The sequence below is a fragment of the Onychostruthus taczanowskii genome, unplaced genomic scaffold (genome assembly GCF_017590055.1).
Source record: "Onychostruthus taczanowskii isolate IOZ18803 unplaced genomic scaffold, ASM1759005v1 scaffold178, whole genome shotgun sequence".
Taxonomy (NCBI): Eukaryota; Metazoa; Chordata; class Aves; order Passeriformes; family Passeridae; genus Onychostruthus; species Onychostruthus taczanowskii.
Window position 1 is genome coordinate 532,827 of NW_024498995.1, and position 12,313 is coordinate 545,139.

General features: G+C 68.3%; 2 protein-coding genes across 5 annotated transcripts; both read right to left on the bottom strand.

The window, feature by feature from the left end:
- Positions 1 to 1,153: 1,153 nt before the first annotated feature.
- On the bottom strand, positions 1,154 to 3,260 carry LOC121333724 (cell surface glycoprotein 1-like). Its single transcript, XM_041400330.1, has 4 exons — positions 3,206 to 3,260; positions 1,928 to 2,953; positions 1,401 to 1,494; positions 1,154 to 1,238 (listed from the first exon to the last, which is right to left on the bottom strand). The coding sequence occupies exons 1-4, from the start codon at positions 3,258 to 3,260 to the stop codon at positions 1,235 to 1,237; spliced, it is 1,179 nt and encodes a 392-aa protein (XP_041256264.1). The 3' UTR covers positions 1,154 to 1,234.
- A 2,706-nt stretch (positions 3,261 to 5,966) lies between these two features.
- TESPA1 (thymocyte expressed, positive selection associated 1) lies at positions 5,967 to 10,658 on the bottom strand. 4 transcript variants are annotated; one of them, XM_041400336.1, is made up of 10 exons: positions 10,531 to 10,658; positions 9,265 to 9,595; positions 8,795 to 8,835; positions 8,660 to 8,713; positions 8,444 to 8,570; positions 7,979 to 8,358; positions 7,397 to 7,694; positions 7,009 to 7,366; positions 6,595 to 6,715; positions 5,967 to 6,327 (listed from the first exon to the last, which is right to left on the bottom strand). In XM_041400336.1, exons 2-10 carry the CDS (start codon positions 9,570 to 9,572, stop codon positions 6,242 to 6,244), a joined length of 1,773 nt encoding a protein of 590 aa, XP_041256270.1. In that variant the 5' UTR covers positions 9,573 to 9,595; positions 10,531 to 10,658; the 3' UTR covers positions 5,967 to 6,241. The 4 variants fall into 4 exon arrangements, with proteins under 4 accessions (XP_041256270.1, XP_041256271.1, XP_041256269.1 ...); XM_041400337.1 differs by having other exon boundaries at positions 7,009 to 7,694; positions 8,444 to 8,480; XM_041400335.1 differs by having other exon boundaries at positions 7,009 to 7,694.
- Between the last annotated feature and the right edge of the window lie 1,655 nt (positions 10,659 to 12,313).

Consider the following 12,313-nt stretch of genomic DNA (forward strand, 5'->3'; position numbering starts at 1 on the left):
GAGGAGGGTGAGGATGAGGCAGCTCTTCACACCGGCATGAGGCATTTCCCTGCGCCGGGAGGGGCCGGGTTTGTTCCTAGCGGGGATTTATTGAGGGGGAAATCATAAATTTCGGGTGTTCCCCCATCCTTGGAGAGCTGAGTGAGTTTGGGGTGACCGGGGAGTGGAAAGAGAACCACGAGATGTCCTTTACTGGGATCCAAACTGGGAACCAGCGGGCACCGGTTCAGCCGCGCGCCCCTGTGGGGATTTTGGGGGGAGCAACCCCAAAAGCTCACGGGACCGGGACCGGGCTGATCCCGGGGGTCCTTCGGGAGTGTCCCACGGCTCCCAAAAACCACAGAGCTGCTCCCCCCCCTCCCCCCAATCTCCCGCTTCCCACGGAGCTGCCGCCTCATCGCCGTCGCCATGGAAACCGCAGCCCCCCGCCCCCCCCGGGCAGGGCTCTGGCACAGCCGGGGGGTGTCAGAGCTGCCAATCCAACCTCGGCCCCCACGGGACACCCGTGGAGGGGGGAAGGGACCCGCCACGGCACCGGGGACATGGCCAGGGTGGTCCCCAGGGATTGTCTGGGACCCCCCCTCAAGGCTGGGGGTCACCCCCGCAGTGAGGAGGGACGGGAGAGGGACAAGGACAGGAGATGCTGGGTGTGACAGAGGGGACCAAGCTGTCCCCGGCCACCCAGGGGTCCTCGTGTCCCATCCCCACTGAGCTGGGGACCCCCGTGGGGACCCTGAGCTGTCCTTGCCCACCCTGGGAGAGCCTCGGGAGACAGCGACCCCCCCCCAAACCAGGGCCGGGCCCTGCTCCTGACTGGGACAGGGAGTTTGGGAACAGGGAAAGGGGTCTGAGGGTTGGGGTCTGCACTCTGGGGTTTGCAGGGCCCGGAGGCACAGCTGGGCACAGCTGGAGGGGTTCCCCATCCCTGGGGGTCTCCAGGCTGGGTGAGGATTGAAGCCACGGCTGAAGACCCCAAAACGGGCACTGGGATGGGGTGAGGGGCCCTCGGTTCTTTTTGCTGGACCCCAGGACAGCCCCCAGCCCCATTCCCCCCACCCCCGGCAGAGCCGGCAGCACACGACGGGCGGCGTTTGGGATCGGCTTTATTTGGGATGTGCGGGGCTGGGGGCGGGGGGGTCCCTGGGGCGGGGAAAGCCGCGGGACGAGCCGGGAGCTCGGCGGGGGGAGCGGGATCCGCCCCCGGCCCTGGGGCAGCGCTCACGGTGCTCACTGCTCACCTGCAAAAGAGAAAACACAGCGGAGCTGAGCCCCGGCCCGGCCCCCTCATCCCCTCTTGAGACCCCCCCCCAGGCGACCCCCACCCCCCCAGGCGCGGGGAGGGGCCGGGAGCGGTTTTGGGGCGCTGACCTCGGGGTCGCAGCCCGAGCCCCCGTGCGCACCCGAACACGTGTTTGCTCAGATGGGTCACCAGCCAGTTAATCGCGTCCATGAGATGCGACAGGATCCCCTCGTTCTTCTCGCCTTCCTGCGCCTCTGCGGGGGCAAAACCGGGGGGCTCCAGCACCCCGAGGGGCTCCTCGCCCCCTCCTCGGGGTTCCCGAACCACCCAAAGCGGTGGCACGTTCTGATCCCCCTGTGACCCCCCCCGGCGGTGCCACCGTCCCCTGTCCCGGCTCCGTTTGTGCCTCGGGGGGGTCTGACCCCCTCCCGTTCCCTCCCCATCGGAGCCGGGACAGGGATTTGGGATCGTTCCCAACCCTCGGGAGCGAACTGACCCGGCAGCACCGACCCTGCCCTGGAACAGAGACAGAACCCAAAGACCTGCCCTCCCCTGGGGGGTTCAGGGGTTTTAGGGGGGTCCCAAAGCACATCTGCCCTCCCCTGGGAGGTTCAGGGGTTTTAGGGGGTCCCAAAGCAGACCTGCCCTCCCCTGGGGGTTTTAGGGGTTTTTGGGGGGCTTGCAAACCTTTCAGTTTTTCTGCCAGTTCCACCAGGACATTCGGGTCCACGCTGAGCTCCTCTGACTCCTCGGGACTCTCTTCAGGATCCTCTGATTCCTCGGGGCTCTCTTCGGGATCTTCTGACTCCTCAGGGCTCGCTTCGGGATCCTCTGATTCCTCAGGGCTCTCCTCAGATTCCTCAGACTCCTCAGGGCTTGCTTCAGGTTCCTCAGACTCCTCTGGACTCTCTTCGGGTTCCTCAGACTCCTCTGGGCTCTCTTCAGATTCCTCGGATTCCTCGGGGCTCTCTTCAGGATCTTCGGACTCTTCAGGGCTGGCTTCAGGTTCCTCAGACTCCTCAGGGCTCTCCTCGGGTTCCTCGGGCTCCTCAGGGCTCTCCTCGGGTTCCTCGGCCTCCTCGGGGCTCTCCTCGGACTCCTCAGGGCTCTCCTCAGACTCCTCAGGGCTCTCCTCAGGTTCCTCAGGCTCCTCGGGGCTCTCCTCGGGTTCCTCAGGCTCCTCAGGGCTCTCCTCAGATTCCTCGGACTCCTCAGGGCTCTCTTCAGGATCCTCGGATTCCTCAGGGCTGGCTTCGGGTTCCTCAGACTCCTCGGGGCTCTCCTCAGATTCCTCAGACTCCTCGGGGCTCTCCTCAGATTCCTCAGACTCCTCGGGGCTCTCCTCGGGTTCCTCGGGCTCCTCAGGGCTCTCCTCGGGTTCCTCGGCCTCCTCGGGGCTCTCCTCCGGTTCCTCGGGCTCCTCGGGGCTCACCTCAGGATCCTCCAGCTCCTGGGGCTCCTCGTTGGGGTCCAGCGGCAACAGTGACCCCAGCAGCCCCAGGGGTTCCTCGTGGGGGTCCAGCAGCTCCAGGGGTTCCTCGTGGGGGTCCAGCAGCTCCAGGGGTTCCTCGTGGGGGTCCAGCAGCTCCAGGGGTTCCTCGTGGGGGTCCAGCAGCTCCAGGGGTTTCTCCTCGGCCTCCTGCAGCACCGCGGGGTCCAGCAGGTTGCCGAGCTCCGCCAGGAGCCCCTCCGAACTCGGCTCCTCCACGGGGCCTGCGGGGGAAGAGCGGAGGTGGCATCGCCCACCTGGGCGGGGGTCGGGAGCCCCAGGACCCCCACCCCAGTTTGGGGACACCGCTGGCACCCTGACCTCCCTCCCGCACCCACCGGGACACCCCCAGTGCCACCTCAATGCCACCCGCAGTGCCACCCCGGTGCCACCCCGATGCTGCCCGCAGTGCCACCCCAATGCCACCCCAATGCCACACCAATGCCACCCCGGTGCCAGCCGTGTCCCCTGCTCACGGGCAGTGGCCAGGCTGGCGAGCCCGGCCAGCAGCAGCGCGGTCCAGAGCTTCATCCTGGCGGCGGGCACGGGCACGGGCAGGGGCACGGAGGGGTCGGCTGAGCGGGCTGGGTGAGCCGGGAGCCGCCTCTGCCCCTTTTGAAGGGGCTGGGGCAGGGCTGGGGCACCCGGGGATTTTCCAGGTGTGGGCAGGTGCCCGTGCCAGGGCGGGATTAGCCCGGATTAGCCCCCAGCCCCCCCGGGCCAGCCCAGCCCCAGCCCCGAGCAGTTCCTGACCCCCCCGGAGCTCTGTGGGTTCCACTCCAGAGCGTCCCAGGGCACCCCAGAGAAAACCAGTGCCCCCAGTGCACCCCAGAGTGTCCCAGGGCACCCCAGAAAAAACCAGTGCCCCCAGTGCACCCCAGAGTGTCCCAGGGCACCCCAGAGAAAACGAGTGCACCCCAGAGCATCCCAGGGCACCCCAGAGCATCCCAGTGCACCCCAGAGTGCCCCAGGGCACCCCAGAGTGTTCCAGGGCACCCCTGGACACTCCACACACCCTCCCAGGCCCCACACACTCCAGCACTGGGCTTCCCAGCACCTGATGGGAAAAGGACAGGAGGGGACATTTGGGGACATTTGGGGACATGGAGGGCCACAGGGATGGAGGGACATGGAGGACATACAGCTAGGACATGGAGTGACCATGGGCTGGACATGGCCAGGACACAGAGTGACCACGGGCTGGACACAGAATGACACGGGCAGGACAGAGAGTGACCACTGGCAGGACAGAGTGACACGGGCTGGACAAGGAGTGACACGGGCTGGACACAGGCAGCACACGGCGGGCAGAGCCGTGCCCCACAGGAGATGAGGATGAATCGTTCCCGGAGCTGCTCGGACAGTTCGGGAGCTGGGGCCGGGCCGTGCCGGGCTCGGGGCTGCGGCAGTGCCGGGCTCGGGGCTGGGGCCGTGCCGGGCTCCGGGTTGGGGCCGTGCCGGGCTCCGGGGCCGGCCCCGCTCACAGCAGGACCTGCCCGGCTGAGCCCCGCTCGGGAAAGGCTCGGGGCTGGGGCCGTGCCGTGCCGGGCTGTGCCGGGCTGGGGCCGTGCCGGGCTCCAGGGCCGGCCCCGCTCACAGCAGGACCTGCCCGGCTGAGCCCCGCTCGGGAAAAGGTTTAGGCGGAGTTCTGGGGAATGGTTGATTGATTGATTGAAATGATTGATTGACGGCAGCTCCGAGGGATGGGGGGTTCAGGGATGTGTCCCGGGAGAGGTTCTGGGTCCTGCAGGAGTGGGATTGGGGATGGGATTGAGGATGGATGAGGCAAGGATGGGTATGGATGGGGCTGGATGTGGATGGGATTGGGGATGGAATTGGGGATGGAGAAGGGCTGGAGGTGGATGGGAACAGGGATGGAGAAGGGATGGCTGATGGGGCAGGACCTGGTGCCCATGGGGACGGAACTGGGGCAGGATGAGCCTGGATGGGGATGGGGATGGAACTGGGATGGAGAAGGGCTGGAGGTGGATAGGAACAGGGATGGAGAAGGGATGGCTGTGGATAGGGATGGGGCAGGACCTGGTGGCCATGGGGACGGAACTGGGGCGGGATGAGCCTGGATGTGGTGCCAGTAGGGATGGAGAACACCCCGCACCAAAGCCAGCCCCAAATGTAGGACACGGGGCCCTGCCGGCAGCTCCCCCCACTCCTTCCCTGCCCCCCCAGCAGCTCCTGCTCCCGTGGGAAGCGGCTCCCACGGCTTGGCCACGTCCTTCCTCTTGGCTGCCGAGCCGAGGGATGAATCCTGGGTGTTTTCCATCATCCCAGCGCCCGAGGGAGGATTTGTGCCACCTTCCTGCCTGTTCCTGGTGGCTCAGAGAGCCCCGTTCATTCCCGGTGGGAAGAGGAGGGTGAGGAGAGCCCAGCCGTGCCCCGGGCGGGGATTTGGGGCAGGCAGATCCGGGAGGCAGAGCCAGAGCCCCCAGCAGGGAATTGGAATCCTGGATCAGGGAGTTAATCCCTGAACACCCTCACAGAAACACCTCATGGCAAGAGGAACCTCTTTGTGCTGCTCCAGCAGCTCCCCATCCCAGTGGATTAATTAATCCTAAATGGCCCCAAAATCCACTAAAACCCTCCTGGGAAGCACCGTGGCCTCCAAAGTGTCCATGAAATGTGCTGGAGCTGCTGATCTCTGCATGGAGAGCTGGAGGAAGTTGTCCCAGCGTGTCCCCAACCCCATCCCTGTCCCAGTCTGGTTCTGGGATGGAACCATCTCCCCCCGGGATTTGGGATTCAGCCCCAGTGGGATGGAATCCTCCCCCCGGGATTTGGGATTCGGCCCCGGTGGGAAGGAATTCTCCCCCCGGGATTTGGGATTCGGCCCCGGTGGGATGGAACAATCTCCCCCGGGATTTGGGGTTCATCGCCGGTGGGATGGAATTCTGCCCCCGGGATTTGGGATGCGGTCCCGGCCCCGGTGCCGGAGGGGCTGCGGGGATAATCCCGGATGATCCCGGCCTGGCCGCTCTCCACGGGGAAGCCCCGGGGCTGTTGATCCTCCGGGACTTCCCGGTGCCACCCTGGCACGCCGAGGGTCCCGGGGGACAGCGACAGCCCGGTGACAAAGGGACCGCGGTGGCTCCTCGCCGGGGTCCTGGGGCTGGCACCTGGGGGGGCGCGGGGGCTGAGCCCGACCCCCGGGTGGGGGCTGGGCAGGGATGATCGCACCCCCCAGCACGGACACGACCACCGCCATCCCTTGGGGGACTTTATTGTGTCCCCACCCCCCTCTAGTGTAACCGACCAAAGTGCAAGTGACGTCCCCAAGGGCTGGGGACACGTCCCCAAGGGCTGGGGACACTTCCCTGCTGCAGGCCCCGAGCCACAGGGCTGGGGGGGCGAGGGAGGGACAAAAAAATGGGGCAAAATCCCGAGCGCGGAGGTTTTCCTGTGCCACACACACACACACACACACGTGTCACACGCGTGTCCAAAACGTCCGTGGGACAGCCGGCCGAGGCCACACGTCCTCCCGAGGTGGCCTCGGGTCACGCAGTCCGGGCCGGGGGCGCCGAGGGGGGGAGCGGCTCCTCCCCGAAACCGCTGCTGTGGGAGCGCCCCTGGAGCAGGGAGCCTGCGGGGACACGGGGGGACACGGTGTGACAGGGCGGGGACACGGGGGGACACGGTGTGACAGGGCGGGGACACGGGGGGACACGGTGGGGACACGTGTGGGACACGGTGGGGACAGGGCTGGAACACGGGGGGACACGGGGGACACCGTGGAGACATGGCGGGGACAGGGTGGGGACAGGGTGGGGACACGGCGGGGACACAGCTGGGACACGCTGGCACCGGGCAGCCCGTGCCCCCCAGGAGGGTGAGGAAGACCCCCACTCACTCCTGCGGGTGCTGATGAAGGGATGGGGGGAGCGGGCGGCTTCCTCGGGGGCATCATCATCATCATCCTCCTCCTCCTCCTCATCATCATCATCGTCATCCTCCTCCTCCTCGCTCAGCACCTGCGGGGGGTGGGTGCGGGGCCCAGCGTGTCACCGCTGCCGTGACAAAGGTGTGGCGCCGCCCCCGCGCGTCCCTCGTGTCCCCACGCGTGACCCGGCCCGGCCTGTGCGTGCCTGTGCCCGCGGGGGGGGGCAGGGACCCGGCTCCCCCCGGGCCCGGCCCCGCCCGAGCCTCTGAATCATTGAAACCTTAAAAGCCTGCGAGGCTCCGGGGACATTTCCCGCTCCAGCTCCTTCCCCGCGCCAGCCGGGGGGGCCTTCCTCCCCCTCCTCCCCCTCCTCCTCCTCCTCACCTCCTCCAGCTCGAAGGACTCCGCCGCTCCTCGGGGCTCGGGGGGCTCGGGGACACCCCCGGGGGGCTGCAGCCCCTGGGGACCCCCCCGCAGCCCGGCGCGGTGTCCCCCGGCCCTCGCGGTGGCCCCCGGGTGGCACCGAGGGTCGAGGCCGGGGTCGCCCGGGGGTCGCAGCCCCGCGGGGCTCTCGGGGGTGGCCGCCACCCTGCTGGGTGTCCCCGTGTCCCCCCGCGCTGCTCTGGCCGGGCACGAAGCCCCCCCGCGCCCCCAGACCCCCAGGCCGCGGGGACAGGAGCGCTCGGGGTGTCCCCACGCTGTCCCCGCAGGGGGTGGCCTCGGGGACGGCCACCACTGCCCCGTGGTCGTGTCGCCGTCCCCCCGGCAGCCCTCGGGGGCACCGCCCGGCCCCGCCCGAAGCCCCCCCGGGTCCCGCGCGCTGCGGGGGCCGGGGGTCTCGCCCCGGGTCCCCCCCCGCGGGATGTCGCCGTTGTCGCCTGCCCCGGTGTAGAGGCACAGCGAGGACACCGCGCGCTTCAGGCGCTCCCCGGGCCGCTCGGCGCTGTCGGGGATGTCGCGACAGGGCCGGGGGGGGGCGATGCGCTGCAGGGGGGTCCGCGACACGTGGGAGTAGAGGCAGAAGAACGCGTCGGCGGCGGCAGCGAGGGCCTGCACCTGCTGGAAGCGACCTGGGGGGGACATCGGGGGGTCGGGGGTCAGGGGGCTCGGGGAGGGGTGGGGGGGGCTGGGAGGGTCCCCCCAGCTCCCGCCTGGGGAAACTGAGGCACGGCAGCCATTTCCCAGCTCCGACAGGAGCAGGGAGTGCATCCCACCCCACAGCTCGGGGAGCTCGGGGTGATCCCCCAATTCCCGCACTGGGAAACTGAGGCACGGGAGCGTTTCAAATCCCCCCCCCCGAGGGCCGCTGGCGGGCAGGCGACAGCGGGGACACAGGGACAGGGGTGTCACGCACTGGCCAGCAGCAGGCAGGGATCCTCCGTGGCCAGGCGCCGCGCTTGGGCCCGCAGGAAGAGCCCGAGGTCGATGCCGCTGGCGCGGGACGGGCCCGAGAAGAAGCGGGGGGGGACCCGGGACGCGACCCCCGGCTCGCTCCCCACGAAGCCCAGGCTGTGCAGGATCTCCTCGGCGTCCGACTGGCACCAGGCCAGCACGGCGGGCAGGCTGCGCGAGGGGACAGCCCCGCCGGGGGGACAGCGGCGTGACAGCGACCCCCGAGCGGCCTGCCCCCACCTGCGGCTGCTGGGGACACCGGAGGGGACACCGGAGGGGACACCGGAGGGGACACCGCAGGCCGTGCTGTCCCCAGGGTTCGGCCGCCGCTCCCACTGACTCCTGCGTGGGGAGGGGACAGTGCCAGGGGACACACGGGGACAGGGTCCCCCGCCCTGCCAGCCTCCCCCGGGACCCCAAATCTCACCTGCCCGCCGCCTGGGGGGTCCCCGGGAGCAGCAGAGCTGGAAAAGGGAGCGGGGGGACAGCAGGGGGTGACTGGCGCTGGTTTGGGGACATCCCCGCCCTTGTCACAGCCCCGGGGGGACGCAGACCTGGAGGAGCAGATGGTGGCTGTCCCCAGCCCCGCTGTCCCCTCGGGGGTGGCGGTGACACCGCGGGACCCCCGGGGGGGGTTGGGTACCTTCAGCTCCCGGGCTCAGCTGGTCCTCGAGGCTCGTCCCGCTGCTGCCACTCTCTGCGAGAGAGGGAGGGGACACTCTGCGACACCCCCGGGGACCCCCCGGGCCACCGCGGGGAGGGGACAAAGCTGACGTACCGCAGGGTCCCCGCGATCCCGGCTCGTCCAGCGCTGCCCCCCTGTGCCACAGAACGGCCCCGTCACGGCCCCGACCCCTGCCCCGACCCCGACCCCGACCCCGACCCAAGCCCCGAGCCCGTCCCGGGGACAGGAGGTGGCACAGGACAGCAGAGCGCGGCGGGCTGGGGACAGGGACACGCAGGGGACAGGAGGGGACACGGCGGCTGTGCTGGCTTTTGTGTCTCCTCGGCACATCCCCAATCCCAGGGACCCCCGTGAGACCCCCAGGGCGGCGCGGGGGGAAGGTGCCACCAGCCCAGCCCAGCCCTGGGGACATCCCGCTGTGGCCACGTGGGGGTCACACGTGTCACACGTCACTGTCCCCCCCGCCCCCGCCATGTGCACCTCCAGGAACGGCCGAGCCAGAGCCTCGCCCCCTCCCCAAATCCCCTGGGAGGGGGCTGTGGCCCCCGGGTGTCCCCCCTCACCCGCAGTCCCGCAGCCAGGTCCGGACGCTGTCGCAGAGCGCTCCTGGGGGACACAGGGGCCGTGAGGGGACCCGGCCCGGGGGTCCCTCCCGCGGCCCGGGCTGGCCCTGACCGCCCCGGACAGCGCGGTCCGGCTGTGGCGGCTCCCAGGGGACAGCGGCCGCCTGCTCCTCTTCCTCCTCTTCCTCCTCTTCCTCCTCTTCCTCCTGCTCGTGCTCGCCCTCGGGGCTGCTCCATCCCCGGCTCTGCCGGGCCCACGCGCGGCGCCGCTGCCACGAGGAGGGGCCGAGCACCGGGGGTCCCTCCATGGCCCGGGGGGCCGGGGGGCTCCCTGGGGGACAGGAGGGACGTGAGGGACCGGGGGGTGGGGGGAGCCACCGGGGGTTCCACGGGCATGGGCAGGGTGGGCTCGGGGCAGCTCAGAGTGAGCTAGGGGCAGCTCAGGGTGGGCTCGGGGCAGCTAAGGGTGGGCTCGGGGCAGCTCAGGGTGGGCTTGGGGCAGCGCGGGTGGGCTCGGGGCAGCTCGGGTGGGCTCGGGGCAGCTCGGGTGGGCTTGGGGCAGCTCAGGGTGGGTTCGGGGCATCCCGGGGGTGCTTTGCCCCCTCCCAGATGTTTTCCCGGGTGCCGATGGCGCCGAGGGCAGAGTGGGACAGGGCCGGAGCTGCCGGGGCTCCTCATCGAGACCACCGCCATCCCCCGGGGCACGTGGCCGGGAACACCCCCGGGACCCCCGGCCCGGCCCCCCGGGACCCCGGGATCCAGGAGGTGCCGTGACCTCCCCCGTGCCCTTCCCGGCCCCCCCGTTTGGGCCTGGCACAGGGAATCTGGGTGGGGGTCTCCGCCAGGGCTCGTGACCCCCAGCCCATCCTGCTCATCCTCTTCCTCCTCCTCTTCCTCCTCACCCCACCTGCTCCTCCCGCTGGGTTTCCCATCGGCCCTGGGCGCTGGAATCGCCTCTCTCGGTGCCCCCATCACCCCCACGGCCCCGTCCCTTCGTGCCCACCCCCAGCTCCCTCCCCTCCCTCCATCCCCACTTCCCCCATCCCCAAAACACCAAATCTCCAAAACCCCAAACCCCAAATCCCAGATCCCTCGGCACTGACCGGCTCCGGGGGCGGGTGGGCAGCTCCCCCCTCTGCCCCCCTATCCCAAACCCTCCCAAATCCCCAGTCCCAGACCCCCAAATCCCCAATCCCGGATCCCCAAATCCCCAAATCCCCAGTCCCAGACCCCCAAATCCCCAATTCCGGGTCCCTGGGCACTGACCAGCTCCGGGGGTGGGTGGGCAGCTCTCCCCTCTGCCCGGCCGGGGCCCGCGGGCAGCCGCCTCCTGCCCCCCCGGCGCCCCGCCCGGCCCCCATCCGTCGTCAGCGGAGCGGGAGGAAACTCATCAGCTTGGAAGAGGAAATTAAAAAAAAAAAAACAACAGCCCAAACCTCAAACGTCGCCCCACATCCGCCACCGCCGCGGGAAAAGCTCTGTGCGACGCCAGCGGGCGCTGGGGACAGCCCGGGCACCCCCTGCCACCTCCCGAGGGGTCTCTGACCTTCCCAGAGGGTCCCTGATCTTCCCGAGGCATCCCCAACCTTCCCAAAGGGTCTCTGATCTTCCCAAAGGGTCCCCAACCCTCCCAAGGTGTCCCAAACCTTCCCAAAGGTTCCCCAACCCTCCCAAGGTGTCCCCAACCTTCCCAAAGGGTCCCCAACCCTCCCAAGGCGTTCTCAACCTTCCCAAAGGGTCTCGGATTGTCCCAAAGTGTCCCCAAAATTTCCTAAAGGGTCTCCAACCTTCCTGAGGTGTCCCAAAGCTTCCCAAGGTGTCCCCAAACTTCCCTAAGGGTCCCCGACCTTCCCAAGGGAAGCGGGTGATGGCGAGGCCACCCTGGGTTTGGGGGGTGACAAGGAGGGGTTTTCCCTGGCAGTTTTCCAAGCTGGGATGGCACCTCTATGCCAGGGGGACAGCACAGGGTGACAGGGACATGGGGACAGCACAGGGTGACAGGGACATGGGGACAGCACAGGGTGACAGGGACATCCCCAGCGTGGCTTTCCTAAAGGGTCCCCAACCCTCCCAAGGTGTCCCAAACCTTCCCAAAGGGTCTCAGATTGTCCCAAAGTGTCCCCAAACTTTCCTAAAGGGTCCCCAACCCTCCCAAGGTGTCCCAAACCTTCCCAAAGGGTCTCAGATTGTCCCAAAGTGTCCCCAAACTTTCCTAAAGGGTCCCCAACCCTCCCAAGGTGTCCCAAACCTTCCCAAAGGGTCTCAGATTGTCCCAAAGTGTCCCCAAACTTTCCTAAAGGGTCCCCAACCCTCCCAAGGTGTCCCAAACCTTCCCAAAGGGTCTCAGATTGTCCCAAAGTGTCCCCAAAATTTCCTAAAGGGTCTCCAACCTTCCTGAGGTGTCCCAAAGCTTCCCAAGGTGTCCCCAAACTTCCCTAAGGGTCCCCGACCTTCCCAAGGGAAGCGGGTGATGGCGAGGCCACCCTGGGTTTGGGGGGTGACAAGGAGGGGTTTTCCCTGGCAGTTTTCCAAGCTGGGATGGCACCTCTATGCCAGGGGGACAGCACAGGGTGACAGGGACATGGGGACAGCACAGGGTGACAGGGACATCCCCAGCGTGGGGACAGCACTCACCTCACGGCCACCGAGGTGACACCCCTGGACCCTCATCCATTCCGACAGGTCCCCAAGGAGCTGGGATCTCCAGGAGCTGGGATCTCCAGGAGCTGGGATCTCCAGGAGCTGGTATCTCCAGGAGCTGGGATCTCCAGGAGTTGGGATCTCCAGGAGCTGGGATCTCCACGAGCTGGGATCTCCAGGAGCTGGGATCTCCAGGAGTTGGGATCTCCAGCAGCTGCAGTCTCCAGGAGTTTGGAACCCCAGGAGCTGGAATTCTCAGGAGCTGCAATTCCCTGGAGCTGGATCCCCCAGGAGCAGGAATTCCTAGGGTTTGGGGACCCCAAGAATTGGATTCCCCAGGAGGTGGAATCCCCAGAATCTGGAAATCCCAGCAATTGGAATTCCCAGGATCTGGGATGCCCAGGATCTG